The following is a 16,331-nucleotide window of genomic DNA, read 5'->3' as shown; positions in this document are numbered from 1 at the left end:
TAGATGCTGAGGAAATAAGGTTAACATATTACCTGTTTAAAACAAAATGTGATTATGGAGCAATTCAGTTACAATTTATTATTCATTTGGATAATGAATCAATCACATCAAACAGGTTTCTTAACCATTGCACCGAGTAATCAAGAGTGGTGGGATTTGAGCCCAAACGTTAGTTGACAGCCGGCCATTGGTTTTATTCACTCAAGGATCTGAGCCCAATTCACCAATTAGTTCACTCAACTCATCCTCCATCAAATTGGCATAATTATATTTACCCTAAGAAAACAGAACCTCTTTTAACGTTACAAGTAGTACCAGTGACTGACTTGTTTGTTTGAGAACAATTCTTATACAAAGGTATTCTGAAATCACTGGCTACAAAATTGAATAGTCTATGGTGTGTCAGCCAATTAAAATCTTCTGCAGTAATATTTTTGTAAACAGTATCCTGTTTCTTAATACAAAGTATCAAGCAATGATTTGATTTTGGCTTTGCTAACTACCTACTTTGAATAAGCATAATGATGATGTAAACTGATAAAATCTTTCAAGGGACACTGCTGTCTGTCAAAAATTGACTTTTAATTAAGGCCAAACACTTAGGGTTGTTTTTATTTAGCACAATAAGAGAGAGTTGTGGTTGTCAATGGTATATGTGGGCCTATAAGCCTGTCTTTTAACGGGTTTTGATATGACATAACCGTAAACACAATGAATCATGCTAACTTTAGTCTAACATGATTTACGACTCATCTTTTAATGGGTTTTGGTATAATACAACCCTTAAACACGACAAATCATGCTAAATTCAGTCAAACATGATTTACAACCAATTATCTAATTAATTTATATATTTGGTCAATGGTGAAATTATAAATCTAAAAAGAACTCGAGGATTTTGAGATCAGGATGGCACATCGTCTGTTTGTGGATCTGAAAACTAATACAAACCAATGAAATAAAGTGACAAATATCATTACAGAATAAAGCAAGATCCACTTGTAACTTCACTTTTGCAAAGTGCTTAGGCCAAGCAAGCTAAAAATGATCAAGTGTCATAAACTAGTGGGATATCCTGTTGGTCATGGAAAGCTGGGTCTAAATGAAGTCATTGCATCATTCATTTGATTTAAAAAAAAAAAAAACATAAAAGGATGTTGAGTATATAAACAACTAATATTTCACATATAGTTTAGTTCATCCACTGATGCAAGGCAGAATTAATTTGTGCTGAATATCCTCTTAATCACCATATTCCATTGAACGACAAAATTGTATACATCTAGTTTTGAGTATTTAATTGGATATTCAGATAATGCGTTATAATGTGATTGAGTTATTTTAAATTAAAGATAAAGTAATACTTAATCATATGATGACACATTATTTGATTATCTAATTTATTATTCCAAACTGAATACACATAGCATTGTTCCTCCTATGATCTATCAAGAGGGTGCCATACAAAAACTGGGTGGCAAGACACAGATAATGAAGAAACAGAGGTTCTGCCATTAGCTATATATACAGCCTTAAAACCAATGCTACAATTACAAAGTTGAAAACATAAAATCCAGTGGTTGAAAACATAGATGATGACACCAACCATATATTATATACACCTTCAGGCCAAAGCAATAAGGCTATTAAATGACAAGTTGAACACAGATAATGCTGACATCAAACCTACATGAAAGTCGATGCCCTCGATGTGCGCTGATTTGTTCCAAGCATAATAACAATCACAGTTACATCATCGTGATATTTTCTCCTCATACCAGCTGGAATTCGCATCAATTCTTCCATACTGAAACCTGCAAGCATAAGTTATCACTTTCAACCCTTGATCCATTATTTTTTATACTGGAGTGTAGATTTTTGTATGTCTATACAGTATGAGAAAGATAAAGTTTGGAAACAACTAGTATGCAATCGAGATGACAAGAAAACAAACGCTTGATATGGACTGAAGATATCAAGCAGCTTACCTGCACACTCTGCTGCTCTTGCAACAAGGTGTTCTAATAGAAATTTTGCTGGATCACCAGATGGGTTGCTCAAGATATAAGAATGGACAAGCTCTACCGCCTCCACATTGCCAAAGAAGTCAAATAAACCATCACTTGCAACTATAACAAAATGATCATTCTTTGTGATTTTGTGCACATTAAGTGATGGTTGTGTGGAGATATAAGGAGGGCTTATGAGATTACGAACTCGAAGAATGCCCATTAATGCATCATTCAGTTTTTCCTGCAGATGGAAAAATGCATATATATTTTTGTCTCTTATAGAAGGTATACTAAATCAGCACCATATTACAGGTAAAAGCCTGAGGCTTTAAAATTGATATATTCAAGTGTAGAGGTCACAGTGGTACCTTTTTTAAGTAACCAACTCCAAAAGCACGAGTGACCTTCAATTTTCCTTTCACTTTTCCAGCAACAATTGTGGTGGGGTCATCAGGATGTTCAGAAATTAGTCTAGTTCTTTCGATTTCATTATCAACAGTGTGACTATCGGTGAGCTGAATAGCTTTCAGCCACTTTTTCCCACTTAAGTTGCTGCTTTCATCATAACTTGCTAATACAGCTCTACTGTCACCTAGATTGAGTGTGTACAAATCATTACCATGAATAAGCACAACCAAAACACACGAACCCACGGAAACTAAATCAGGGCGTTCCTCCATTTCCTGCTCAACCATGTGCAAAAACTCATTCTCTGCTTGACTAAGAGCACGTTGGAGGCTATCAAGCACTGCCTGACGATGTGAGCAAGATATTTCCATTTTAGGACAAAGACTTCCATTGCCAAATTTTTTATGACTTGAATCCTTATTACTACTCTTGCTTGAAGGAAAAATTCCCTCGGAACTGGTACTGCTATTGTCAAGAATATATTGTAGGGACCCATCCAAATTTAAACCATCCGGTGCTGTAACGGCATCGGTCTTTGATTCCCATTCAACCAAGTTAGAGTAATACGATACAGTTTCGTACAATGTCCCAGCCAGAAAATCAGCAGCATCTCTTCCATTGAAACCATCATAAATTGCACAAAAGAGCCACCCATTTTCTTCAGAACAAACAGCTTGAACTCTGTCTTCACCAGCCGCTCCACCAGCCATCTGCACTTCAATAGCATTAAGAAAACCTTCACTTCTCGAAGGTGCACTCATGGATTTCAACAAATAAGAATCATATTCAGGTGGATCACTTGGAGAAGATGAACTGCAACTCAGGTTTGACATACTGCTTTGGAGAGAAGATGATAGCATATCTAATCTTGAAAAACTTGGTGATGAGGGAACCCGACGAAATGAAGTTGGGGAGTCCAAACTCGGAAGTATTTCTGCTGCTATTAAACCATTGCAGATATTTGTATTGGCCAATGTAGCATTAGCACTCAAAGCGGCACCAGACAAGCAGGAGAAACTGCTAGTCTTATGAAGGTGAACTCCAGGCACAATTCCACATCTGTTGGGTACCTCACAGGTGCCACTTTCATGGCCGTTACATTGATAGCCAAAACTAACTTTAAACTCTCCTCCAGAATTCATTAGATTTTATCGTTGCACTCTATAATTGAAACAATGAAAGCATATCTTTGTTAGGTTTTACAATAGAAAACTAACATATTGTACCAATATGATTTTCTTTTTTTGAAAAAAAAAAAGGTGAGAGAGATTTAGAAGGTTGTATAGCAAATATGAACCAATAAAGGCATAACAAACAATTTAAAAGGATTGTTTCAGAAACAAACATAAACTCTGATCTAGAAAACACACTAGTAGCCTCTTTTTCTCAGTAGTTTGTAAACATATGTCATAAAACACCTAGAAAGAATAATAAAGATTTTCATCCAATGGTGCTTGAATTCTCTCCTTTGGTTAATAACTAATAAGAACTGCCTAGCATCTAACACACGTAATCCCTTCAAGAACTTGCGATGTCAAACATATGACTTTCCAGTTCAATGATAAAAGTCAACAACCAGAAGGATATTAGTCAATTCTATGAATCTAAATCCAAATTTCTATTTTCATGCCACCAATGACTAAACAATTCGCAAGACACAAAATTAACCCTCTTTAATACAATCTTGGCTACATTAAGATGTTGTTTCCAGAAAGCAGTTGCAAGGATTAGAAACCAATATGGGGTCTGTTCATATCCATCCATTTAGTTAATCTGCATTCTGCAAATTTACATTAATTTCCAGGTGAAGAAAACAGTTAAACCGAACAAACTATGACAAAATAGATTTTTTACTGTCAGTCTAGGCAAATTCTATTATTGAAAATTTGCTCTCCTTTGCAATTTTGAAACAGAAAAACTGAAGCAAAAGAGACAAGATTAATTCTCTTCAAACCAGATTTCTTTATAACAGAATTAGGATGGTGGATAAATAAGTAAAAGAATGCCCTTCCCCATACTTTGTGCTTCTCATCCTCAAATGTTCATCTTTACTGCAAGTCTCTTACTATCAACCAAACACACATACAAAAACAGTCTAAACAACAAGGACAGACTAAATACAAATTCACTCAAATAAACAACAAAGCGAATTTTCAATGAAATCAGTTAAATGGAACTCAAGAAGAAAAAGAAAAAGAAAACATAAACTAACTATCTTGAAACCGATTATACTTTTTTGATAAACGAAAATCCACTAAACTGTACGATTTATATATAAGTTAAAGCACAATAAACTTACGTGACTACCCACAAAATATAATAAGCAAATCAATAAAAACAGAATGAATTCATAACAACGCGGACAGCATATTGAAGCAATGAAAAGAAACCCTATATGTAAAAAAAAAAAACAAACAAACAAAAGAAATGGTGTTAAAAAAAGAACCCGACTCACGTTTCACGTGTTGAGGTCCAGGAGAAGGTGACACAGATGACGAAACCCAGGAAAGTGAAGAAAATTTATACAACGAGAGATGGTTTCTACAAGAAGAAGAGCATATGTGTAACCATAAACAACTTTGCCAAAGTGAAGAAACAAAAGCAGTGAATGAAAATGAAAAGCAGAGACTGAAGGGCATATATGGTGGAGAATCAAGAAGATTTAAAGACAGAGATTGGATGGTTGAAAATAGTTTTTTTTTCTAAAATAAGAGGAATATTTTCTTTGACTCGCTTTACCGGTAATGTCGCTTTTTGAGTTCAATTCTATTTCCAACTCCAAAAACAGCTTGAATCTAACACACATCCACACAAAGTCACAAACTAATGTCACTGTTCTCTCTAATTACAATTATTTTTTATGGCGTTGGCTTAAAATTTTGAAGTGAAAGCAAATGGTAAAATCATCTTGACTTGACAGAAATGGTTAAATCAGCTTGATTTTGTTCTTGTTTTGGGTTAAAATCAAATGCATATAAAGGACATACATTGAATTTTCAGCAAACACCCACAGATTAGCTGGCTATTATTATCTGAAGATTTGATTTTGAACTTTCGTACATATATATATATATGACACATTGCCTCATAATAATTTTGGGTTTGGAGCATAATTTGTCAACCCAATTCAAAGGAAGTAAAGATTTTGCCAGAACAGTCAGAAGTTGATGGAGACTGGCAGTCACATTTTGTGCAACAATGGTTGTAAAAATGGCAGAAAAATTCCCACCTTTTACTTTGAAGGGTTGTGAATTGGCGCTTGAGAACCGAAAAACTGATATGGTGGGGACAGGAGATAGCTTGACCAAGACGCCTTAGAAGATTAGAACCTACATCCTCCTAGAAGCTGTTGAATTTCAATTCATGGACCACATTACAATTCTTTCTTCTCCTTGCACTTGGAAGCTCCTATCAATATTATAACCACAAAACTTCAACCATCTACACCAGACTGTGACCTTTATTGTCTGTTAATCCTTCACAACTAAAGCTTTGTGCAGCTACTCTTATCTACCATCCAGCTCAGTTCCAATATAAGTTTATGAAATTCAATAAAAAAATATAGAATTGAAAGCCATTTTAGAATCCAATTTCGTTTAGGATAAGTTTGAATCAGATAAAAAATTACGAGATATAAATTATAAGACGTTTAATTTAAAGTAATCAAAGATTATTCTGATAATTTATCTTTTATTTTTTTATATTATCTTATTTAATTGATCAGATAATAAAAAATTTTAGTAATTTTTTACTACTAACCATATTTTATTACCTATAATGTGACAATTTATATGTTGTGTATTTGGTTCCTTCTGCTATCACCTGACAAATTATTAAATTGGCAAACCACAGTTTCCTCTCTACTTCCTGTTTCACTCAAACACATGCAACAACAAAGACAATGACAATGGAGAACAGAACATGGATGAAACAACTTCACTGTAATATAATAAATATTAACAGAAATACATCATCTCAAAATTCATACAAAAGGTTCCTAGATTATAATTACATCAGTACATTGATTATCTATTCAACTATTTGACATTCGAGAGGCCAACAATTCTCCTCTACTGATTCCTTTCTCTTTTTTTTTTTCAAATTTCTCCTCTGCTTCTTCCTCCCTTCCATCCAACATAATATCTTCTTTTTGCACTGTAACTGCTTCCCTTTTTGTAATTGTCCAACTTCTCCTGTGCAACCACTTTTCCATTCCATTAGCTTATGATCACCAAATGTCTTGCATATATTGCTGCCATCTGGATTTGTACTTGTTATTCCGATTTGCTTTGTCTTCTTATGGGTAACATACGCTTGTTGCCTAACTTTACCCCTCTCATCCACTGGCACCTTGTCGTCAAGGTGAAATTGATGAAAGAGCTGTGTGAATACCTTATATAGCTTTTAGAAATTATCACACTCCGGTAGTTGTTTTCATTTGATGAGGAGTTCTAATTCTCCTTGTGGCGAATATTTATACTCTGTTATCTCTTCTAGTTGCACTACCAGTTCAATTTCTTCACTCAAACAAGTTGGCCACGACTGACTTTGAATATCGAGACTAGTTCTTCTCTTCAATTGTGAAATATGAGATACAGGATGAATTTTTGCAGTCAATGGGGGTTTTAGCTTATAAGCAACTACTTCTACTTTTTCTAAGATCTCATAAAGTCCATAAAAGCGTGAGCTTAAGTTATCATTTAGTCGAGAAGCTAAGCTAAGGATTGAAAATTATATGTTTGAATCTTGAGAAATACATACTCACCCACTTCAAACTCTATTTCCCTTATTTTCTTATCTGTCACTCTCTTTATTCTTTCTTGAGCCTTTATGAGATTCTCTTTCAACTCATCTAAAATCAAGTTTCTTTCTTTGATCATTATGTTGACCTCCTCCACTTTTGAGTCTTCTTCCACCAATTGCAATAAGGGTGGAGAATCTCTACCATATACTACTTGAAAATGAGACATACACGTGGAATTATGAAATGTAATGTTATACCAATATTCTATCCAAGGAAGAAGACTCATTGACACACTTCACATGCCGTCACAAATCTTTCTACGTCTCTATTCATCCCATTGCAATACCCTGACTAGCCTCTTATAAGTTCTAAAAAACCTTGAATGGTCTCTAAATAAGGATGAGTGAAATTTAGCCAAAAATTGTAGAATGTAAGTGAAATTTTTAAGAACAACCACTCGCCCCCTATATAACAGGGTATCACCGCTTAATAAATACTCTTCATGTGATTAAGAATTTTTATCAGTAAGTCTTGAACAATTTCCCATAGTTTCTCATCATTGGCCACCTCTTTATTGACCCCTTCCATTCCAACAATCCATGTTGTTGAATTACTCTAATCTCCTCAAGGTATCTGCTATCTTATTTTCACATCCCAACCTATATTGTGTTTCGAAATCAAACCCTAACATTTTCATTACCCGTATTTGTTAGTCATGTTATATCACCTTTTGATCATTTAAGCACCTTAAACTTTGTTGATCTATTCTTATCTTGAAATGTCTCCCTAGGAAATAGTGTCACCATTTCTGGAGTGCCAACGCTATAACCATTTCTCATATATGAACTTCTCGTTTTTACGAAGTAACAAAGTTTTACTAATGAATGATATCAGTCTACACTTCTGCATTAAAACAACCACCAAACTTGACTCAGACACATCTATCTCCACCATAAACATTTTAGTAAAGTCCAACATAACTAGAATCGAAATGGTAGTCACAGTTGCCTTAAGTTCTTCAAATGCCCTTAGAGCCTCTTCATTCCATTCGAAAGCATTCTTTTTTAGTAAATTAGTTAATGGCTCTACAATTTTTCCATGTCCCTGCACAAATCTCCTGTATTATCCAATCAACCCAAAAAATCCTTGTAAATCCCTTAAGTCTCTAGGCACTAACCAATCCCTCATGTCTTGGATTTTTTTTTCGGATCTGTATTAACCCTTTTTAACAATATTAAGTGGCTCAAATATTCAATTTCTCTTGCCCAAAAGCACACTTCTTTTGACTTATCACCAAGATGTATTCTCACCAAATCTAACACCATTTGTAAATGTCACAAATGTTCTTCATTCCCCTTACTATACACTAATATGTCATCCCCCTCTTGATGTGGATGGATGACAACCTTTTGGTTCATTAGTTATATAATTGTAACTTTCGATCTATCAACAACATTCACATATAGATGGAAGAATAATATTGATGACATATTTACTGTGTTGGGGATTTGTACTAGAATCTTGAACACATTTCAGTGGATTGAGTTAAGAATTGATCAGTCTTCAAGAGGATAATAATTTGTTCATAAATCACTTTACTGTGAATAATGAAATTTTAAACTGATTGACCCTTGTCAACCAATTATTGTTATAATGAGAGATATCACAATTATAAAATGGACTCCGAAATAAACTTATTATTGGTACGTGGTGTCAACGACAGCACGTACCAGTGACATACTGCATAAGGATGTAATCTATAACATTAAAATTTTGTGTTTTTCAACCATGTGACCTAAGCTTAATTGTTTGAGTTGAAATAAAAAAAATGCAATCATATGCTAAGATAACAAATTTTCATTGTTTCTTACCTTCGTAAGCTTTAACCATGTATGTGTTGACTATAGCTGGTTATTCTTGTTTTGGTGATTGTGATTTTGGTTGTTTATAAGACCTTCAAAATAAAAACAAGAGTGAAATCAAACTCACAATGAATTCAAGGAAAACAAACAACTTAGATAATTAATTAAAACTCAATCCAACCTAACAATCATTGTCTAATTGGGTGCATAAATTTGTTAGCGTTATTTGTCTACCAAACCAGAAAATTTTGTTGGATGTTATTAAAAAAAATCTCTAATTCTTGTACATATACAAAATATGCTTATTACAATGGGAATTAGAAAGCAACTTAAGTCAAACTGATTTGACACAATAATAGCTTTAATTTTTACAGTGATATACTGCATAAGAATGTATTCTACAACATTCAAAATTCTATGTTCTTCAATTATGTGATCTAAGCTTAATTGTTTGAGTTGAAATAAAAAAGTACAATCACGTGCTTAGGCAAAAAATTTTCATTATTTCTTATCATTGTAAGCTTTTATCATGCATGTGTTGACTCTAACCGGTAAAAATTTGACACTTGTGCGAAATAGTCTTGACTATGTTAGGACGAAGCAAGCTTGCACCACATAGCATATAATCAATAAAGCAAAAAAATAACAACACTGAGATTAGGGTTGGATTCGAACTGAGCTCGAGCTCAAGTTCGACTCAATTTACATATAGTTGATCTCGAATTTGGCTCGGTTCATTTTTCGTTATTAAAATAACGTCGTTTTAATACATATTGATCAAAACGACGTCGTTTTGTATCAAAAATTTTAATTGAAAATTTTGACTTGAGCTTGAGCTCGTATAGAGCTGGCTCATTTGAGTCGAGCTCAAGTTTGAACTCGAACGGGCTTGGTTCGAGTCTAACCCTAACTGAGATACATGAAAAACAGAAGAAACACTAAGTTAGCAATAATAATTAATATTTTCAGTTGGCAACAACACGTATTTACTGTGTTAGGGATTTTTACTAGATTCTTGAACTCATTTCGGTGGATTGAGATAGGAATTGATCAGCCTTGAAAAAAGTGATAATTTGTTCATAAATCACTTTACTGTGAATAATGAAGATATAAAATGATTGGCCCTTTTCAACCGATAATTGTTATAATAAAAGATACAAAAATTATAAAATTAACTACGAAAATAATTTATGGTCAATCAAAATATATGGAATACATAAAATAAGATGAAATTCCTAATATCAAATAAATGATATTATTTAGAGATTTACTTAATAGAAATTTACTTAATCTATATTCAAATTTCTTAGTTGTCTAATGATTGTGATTATGGTGATTCTTATTTTGGTGATTGTAATTCTAGTTTTCCATAAAACATTCAAAATAAAACCAAGAGTAAAATCAAACTCACAATGAATTAAGCAAAATAAACAATCTATATAATTAATTAAAACTTGAACCTACCTAATATTCATCTGCCTAATTAGCTACATAAATCTATTGGTGTTATTTGTCAACCAAACCAGAAAGTTTTGTTGGTTGTCATTGACAAAATCTCTAATTATTGTATATATACAAATTGTGCTAATCACAGTGGGAATTAGAGAGCAACTCAAGTCAGACCAATTTGATATAATAATCACTTAAATTGTTGCATAAGGATGTACTCTACAATATTAAAAATTCTATGTTGTTCAACATCTCAAAATTCATACAAAGGTTCAACTCATTCTAGATTATATTTAGATTAGTATAATATATTCATAATCATGTGCTGAGGTAACAAATTTCCTCATAGATAATTAATTAAAACTTGAACCAACTTAACATTCATTTGTCTAATTGACTGTATAAATTTGTTGGTAATATTTGTCAACCAAACTAAAAAGTTTTACTGGATGTCAGTGACAAAATCTCTAATTTTTGTACATATACAAACAGTGCTAATCACAATGGGAATTAGAGAGCAATTCAAGTTAGACCAATTTGACAAAATAATAGTTTCAATTGTTGCAGTGGCATATTACATAAGGATATAATTTACAACATTCAAAATTATGTGTTCTTCAACAATAATGGTTATGATTCATGTTTTGATTATTGTAATTCTAGTTGTGTAAAAGACCTTCAAAATAAAACCAAGAGTAAAATCAAACTCACAATAAATTCAAAGAAAATAAACAACTTGGAGAATTAATTAAAACTCAAACCAACCTGACATTCATTTGTCTAATTGTTGCATAAATTTGTTGGCATTATTTGTCAACCAAATTAGAACGTTTTGTTGGATGTCATTGACAAAATCTCAATTTTTTTTTTTTTTTTGTATTTACAAATTGTGTTGACCACAGCAGGAATTAAAGAGCAACTTAAGTCAAACCAATTTGACACAATATTGATTTTAATTGTTGTAGTGATGTACTACATAGGGATGTCATCTGCAACATTCAAAATTTTTTGTTCTTCAACTATATGATCTATGTTTAATTGTTTGAGTTGAAATAAAAAAGCACAAACATATGCTGAGGTAACAAATGTCTATTGTTTCTTATCTTAGTAAGCTTTGACCAATCATGTATTGACTATAGTCGGCAGAGTTGGATTCAAACCGAATCGAGTTCAAGTTTGGGTTCATCAAGCTTGCTTCAAATAAGCTCGAGTTATTAACTAGCTCATTAGTAAAACAATACCATTTTAATATATATCGGTCAAAATCGTGTTGTTTTATATCAAAATTTTTAGCTCATGAGCTTGACGAGGTAAACACTTTAAAGCTCGAGCTCGAAAATGTTGAAGTTGCAAGCTCAAGCTTGTTTTAGGTTTGTTCAAATCGAGCTCAAATTCGAACAAACTTGATTTGAATCTAATCCTAGTAGCCGATAAAAGTTTGATTACTACGTGAAGTAGTCTTTACTGTGTCAAGATGAACCATGTTTACAATGCGAAACATATAACTAATAAAGTAAAAAAACTAAAAACAACACCAAGATACATGACAAAGCCACTAATGTGAGGTGATTTGACAAATAAAAAATAGTTCAAACAACTACAAAACAAATTATGAAGAGTAGACACTAAGCCATTTCTTGAAAAACAGAAGAAGTAGTAAGTTAACAACAATCTGTAATGGAGATTTTTACTAGAATCTTGAACTCATTTTGGTGGATCGAATTAAGAATTGATAAACCTCTAAGAGAAAGGTAATTTATTCATGAATCACTTACTGTGAATAATGAAGTTTTAAATTGATTGGTCATTTTCAATCAATTATTATTACAATAAAAGAAACAAAAAATTATAAAATGGACTCCAAAATGAATTTATTGTCAATCAAAATATATGGAATACATAAAATGAAATGAAATTCCTAATATCAAAGAAATGATGTTATTTAGATATTTACTTAATAGAAATTTACTCAATCCATATTCGAATTTCTCAGCCATCTAGTGGTTGTGATTCTAGTTCTAGTGGTCATGATTCTGGTTTTGATGATTATAATTCTTGTTCCATATAAGACCTTCAAAATAAAATCAAGAGTAAAATCAAACTCACAAAGAATTCAAGAAAAATAAACGACTCAAATAATTAATTAAAATTGAAACCAACCTGACAATTATCTATCTAATTGGTTGCACAAATCATTTAATGTTATTTGTCAACCAAACCAGAAAGTTTTGCTCGATGTCATTGATAAAGTTTCTGATTCTTGTATATATACAAACTATATTGATCACAATAGGAATTAGAGAGTAACTCAAGTCAGACTAATTTGACACAATAATGGTATCAATTTTTTGCAATGATATATTGCATAAGAATGTAATATACAACATTCAAAATTTTGTGTTCTTCAACAATGTGATATATGCTTAATTGCTTGAGTTAAAATAAAAAAGCACAATCTTTTGTTGAGGTAACAAATTTTCATTGTTTTTATTTTTGTAAGATTTGACCATGGATGCTTTGACTATAGTCGGCAAAAATTTGACTATTGTGTAAAGTAGTCTTGACTGTGTCAGGACAAACCATGCTTGCACTATGTAGCATATAACCAATAAAATAGGAAAAGTAACAATAACACTAAGATACATGACAAAGCCACTTATGTGAGATGATTTGACAAATAAGATGTTGTAAATGGTTCAAATGACTACTAAACAAATTATAGAGAGTAGATGCCAAGCCATTTCTTGAAAAATAGACGAAGCACCAAGTTAGCAACAACATGTATTTACTGTGTTAGGCATTTTTACTGGAATCTAGAACTTAATTCGGTGGATCAAGTTTAAGAATTGATAAGCCTCCAAGAAAATTATAATTTGTTCCTAAATCACTTTATTGTGAATAGTAAACTTTTCAATTGATTAGCCCTTTTCATCCTATTATTGTTATAATAAGTGATACAAAAATTATAAAATAGAATCCAAAATGAATTTATTTTCAATCAAAATAGATGGAATATATAAAAGAGAAAATGACTATTTCCCACCAAAGTTTTAGACCAATTTCAAAAGTATATCCATAACCGATGAAAAACCCAAACACTCACTCATCTCTAAATAACCATTAAATTTTCTGTTAAATATAAGGGTGAAACCGTTATTTTACTGTTTATATTAAAGTTATATAATGTTATCGTATTTTTCCCCTCCAATTTTAAATATTAACATTTTACCCCCATATCTGAACTTTGAAAAGTGACTTTCACCCCCCCCCCCAAATCTCTAATTTTTTTTACTCTCCCTCCGACCACCAGTGATGACGTGGCTAGAGGGAGAGTGATGCTCGTCGTCCATAACAAACAACTCTCCATTGTCTAGAATGGACGATGAAACACGTCCAGAGGTTGACCTCTAGAAGAAAACTCCTCTATTGTTGGTCAGCTATCGCTGGAGAAAGTGGCTAGATTTCAAGGAGGAAAAGTGAATTTTTTAAAACTTAATTCAGGGGAAAAATGTTAGCTTTTCAAATTAAAGGGGAAAAATGAAATAAAATTTTAATTATTTTAATATTATTGATAAAATAACGAATTTATCCCTTAACCCTAGCAGAAAATATGTGAGTGTATTCTAACAGTTAAACTTTGAGTGGATATTTAGAGTTTTCATCTATCGCGAGTATACTTTTAAGATTCAGCTAAAACTTGGGTGGGAAATTGTCCTTTTTCCTATATAAAATAAGATGAAATTCCTAATATTAAAGAAATGATGTTATTTAGAAATTTACTTAATCCATATTCGAATTTTTAAGTTGTCTAGTCGTTGTGATTCTGCTTCTAGTAGTTATGATTATGGTGATTCTTGTTTTGGTGATTGTGATTCTAGTTGTGTATAAGACCTTCAAAATAAAACCAAGAGTGAAATCAAACTCACAATGAATTCAAGAAAAATAAACAACTTAAATAACTAATTAAAACTCAAACCAACATAATATTCATTTGTCTAATTGGTTGCATAAATCTGTTGACGTTATTTGTCAACCAAATCAGAAAGTTTTGTTAGATATCTTTGACAAAATCTTCAATTCTTATATATATACAAAATGTGATGATCACAATGGGAATTAAAGAGCAACCCAAGTCAGCCCAATTTAACACAATAACAGTTTCAATTTTTGCAGTGACATACTACATAAGGATGTAATATATAATATTCAAAATTTTGTGTTCTTCAACCATGTGATCTATGCTTTATTGTTTAAATTGAAATTAAAAAAAAACACAATCATGTGTTTAAGTGACAAATTTCTATTGTTTCTTATTTTTGTAAGCTTTGACCATGCATACGTTGACTATACCTAGTAAAAATTTGACTATTGCACGAAGTAGTCTTGACTGTGTCAGGACAAACCATGCTTGCTCTGTGTAGCGTATGACCAATAAAGTAGGAAAACTAACACTAACACCAAGATATATGACAAAGCCAATGATGTGAGGTGATTTGACAAATAAGATAGTGAAAATAATAAAAGTGAGTACTGGGTAAATTATAGAGAGTAGATGCTAAGTCATCTCTTGAAAAACAAAAGAAACAATAAGTAAGCAACAAGAATTAATATTTTCAGTTAGCAACAATACATACTTACTATGTTGGGGATTTTTACTGGAATTTTAAACTCATTTCAATGGATTGAGTTAAGAATTAATAAGCCTCCAAAAGAATAATAATTTGTTCATAGGTCACATTATTGTGAATAATGAATTTTTAAATTGATTGACCTATTATAAACCAATTATTATTATAATAAGAGATATGAAAATTATAAAATGGACTCTAAAATGAATTTATTGTTAATCAAACTATGAAATACATAAAATGAGATGAAATTCCTAATATCAAACAAATGATGTTTCTGAGAGATTTACTTTATAGAAACTTACTTAATTCATATTTGAATTTCTCAGTTATCTAATGGATGTGATTCTGGTGATTTTTGTTTTGGTGATTGTGATATTTGTTCTGCATAAGACCTTCAAAATAAAACCAAAAGCGAAATCAAACTCACAATGAATTCAAGAAAAATAAACAACTTAGATAATTAATTAAAACTCCAATCAACCTAACATTCATCTGTCTAATTGACTGCATAAATCTGTTAGTATTGTTTGTCAACCAAACCAGAAAGTTTTGTTGGATGTCACCGACAAAATCTCTAATTCTTGTATGAGCAATGTTATGTGTACTCATTTTTGGTATACAATTCATGTACACAATGATGTGTTATCATGTAATTAGGTGATTTTAAAATATGTGTCATCAAGTAATGAAGAAACATCCAATCACATGATAACACTTCATCTGTGTATACAAATTGTGTATCAAAAATGGGTGCACATAGTTTTATTGTTCTTGTATATATACAAATTGTGTTGATCGTAGTAGGAATTAGAGAACAACGTAAGTCATACCAATTTCACACGATAATAGCTTCAATTGTTGTAGTGATATAACATAAGAATGTAATCTACAATAGTCAAAATTTTGTGTTCTTCAACTATGTGATCTAGGCTTAATTGTTTGAGTTGAAATAAAAAAGCACAATCATGTATTGTGGTAACAAATTTCTAATGTTTCTTATCTTTGTAAGCTTTGACCATGCATGCATTGACTATAGCTAGTAAAAATTTGACTATTGCATGAAGTAGTCTTAACTGTGTCAAGATGAAGCATGCTTGCACCGCGTAGCATATAACTAATGAAGTAGGAAAACTAACAACAATACTAAGACACATGACAAAGCCACTGATATAAGGTGATTAGACAAATAAGATGGTAAAAATAGTTCAAGCGACTACTAGACAAA

General features: G+C 31.9%; 1 protein-coding gene across 1 annotated transcript; it reads right to left on the bottom strand.

The window, feature by feature from the left end:
- Window positions 1–1,492: 1,492 nt before the first annotated feature.
- On the bottom strand, window positions 1,493–5,150 carry LOC123210133 (probable protein phosphatase 2C 40). The gene is made up of 4 exons (XM_044628356.1): window positions 4,876–5,150; window positions 2,381–3,581; window positions 1,989–2,253; window positions 1,493–1,814 (listed from the first exon to the last, which is right to left on the bottom strand). Exons 2-4 carry the CDS (start codon window positions 3,560–3,562, stop codon window positions 1,687–1,689), a joined length of 1,575 nt encoding a protein of 524 aa, XP_044484291.1. The 5' UTR covers window positions 3,563–3,581; window positions 4,876–5,150; the 3' UTR covers window positions 1,493–1,686.
- Between the last annotated feature and the right edge of the window lie 11,181 nt (window positions 5,151–16,331).

The sequence above is a fragment of the Mangifera indica genome, chromosome 3, assembly GCF_011075055.1.
Source record: "Mangifera indica cultivar Alphonso chromosome 3, CATAS_Mindica_2.1, whole genome shotgun sequence".
NCBI classification, from domain to species: domain Eukaryota; kingdom Viridiplantae; phylum Streptophyta; class Magnoliopsida; order Sapindales; family Anacardiaceae; genus Mangifera; species Mangifera indica.
The sequence above is the reverse complement of the archived record's forward strand: the minus strand, read 5'-3'. Positions and strand labels throughout refer to the sequence as shown.

Excerpts from the sequence above, each read along its gene's own strand:
- LOC123210133 (XM_044628356.1), bottom strand. The coding sequence starts at position 3,562 with ATGAATTCTGGAGGAGAGTTTAAAGTTAGTTTTGGCTATCAATGTAAC. Across the intron at positions 2,254-2,380 it reads GAGTTGGTTACTTAAAAAAG|GAAAAACTGAATGATGCATT; the intron begins GTACCACTGTGA and ends TTCCATCTGCAG. Across the intron at positions 1,815-1,988 it reads AAGAGCAGCAGAGTGTGCAG|GTTTCAGTATGGAAGAATTG; the intron begins GTAAGCTGCTTG and ends TTATGCTTGCAG.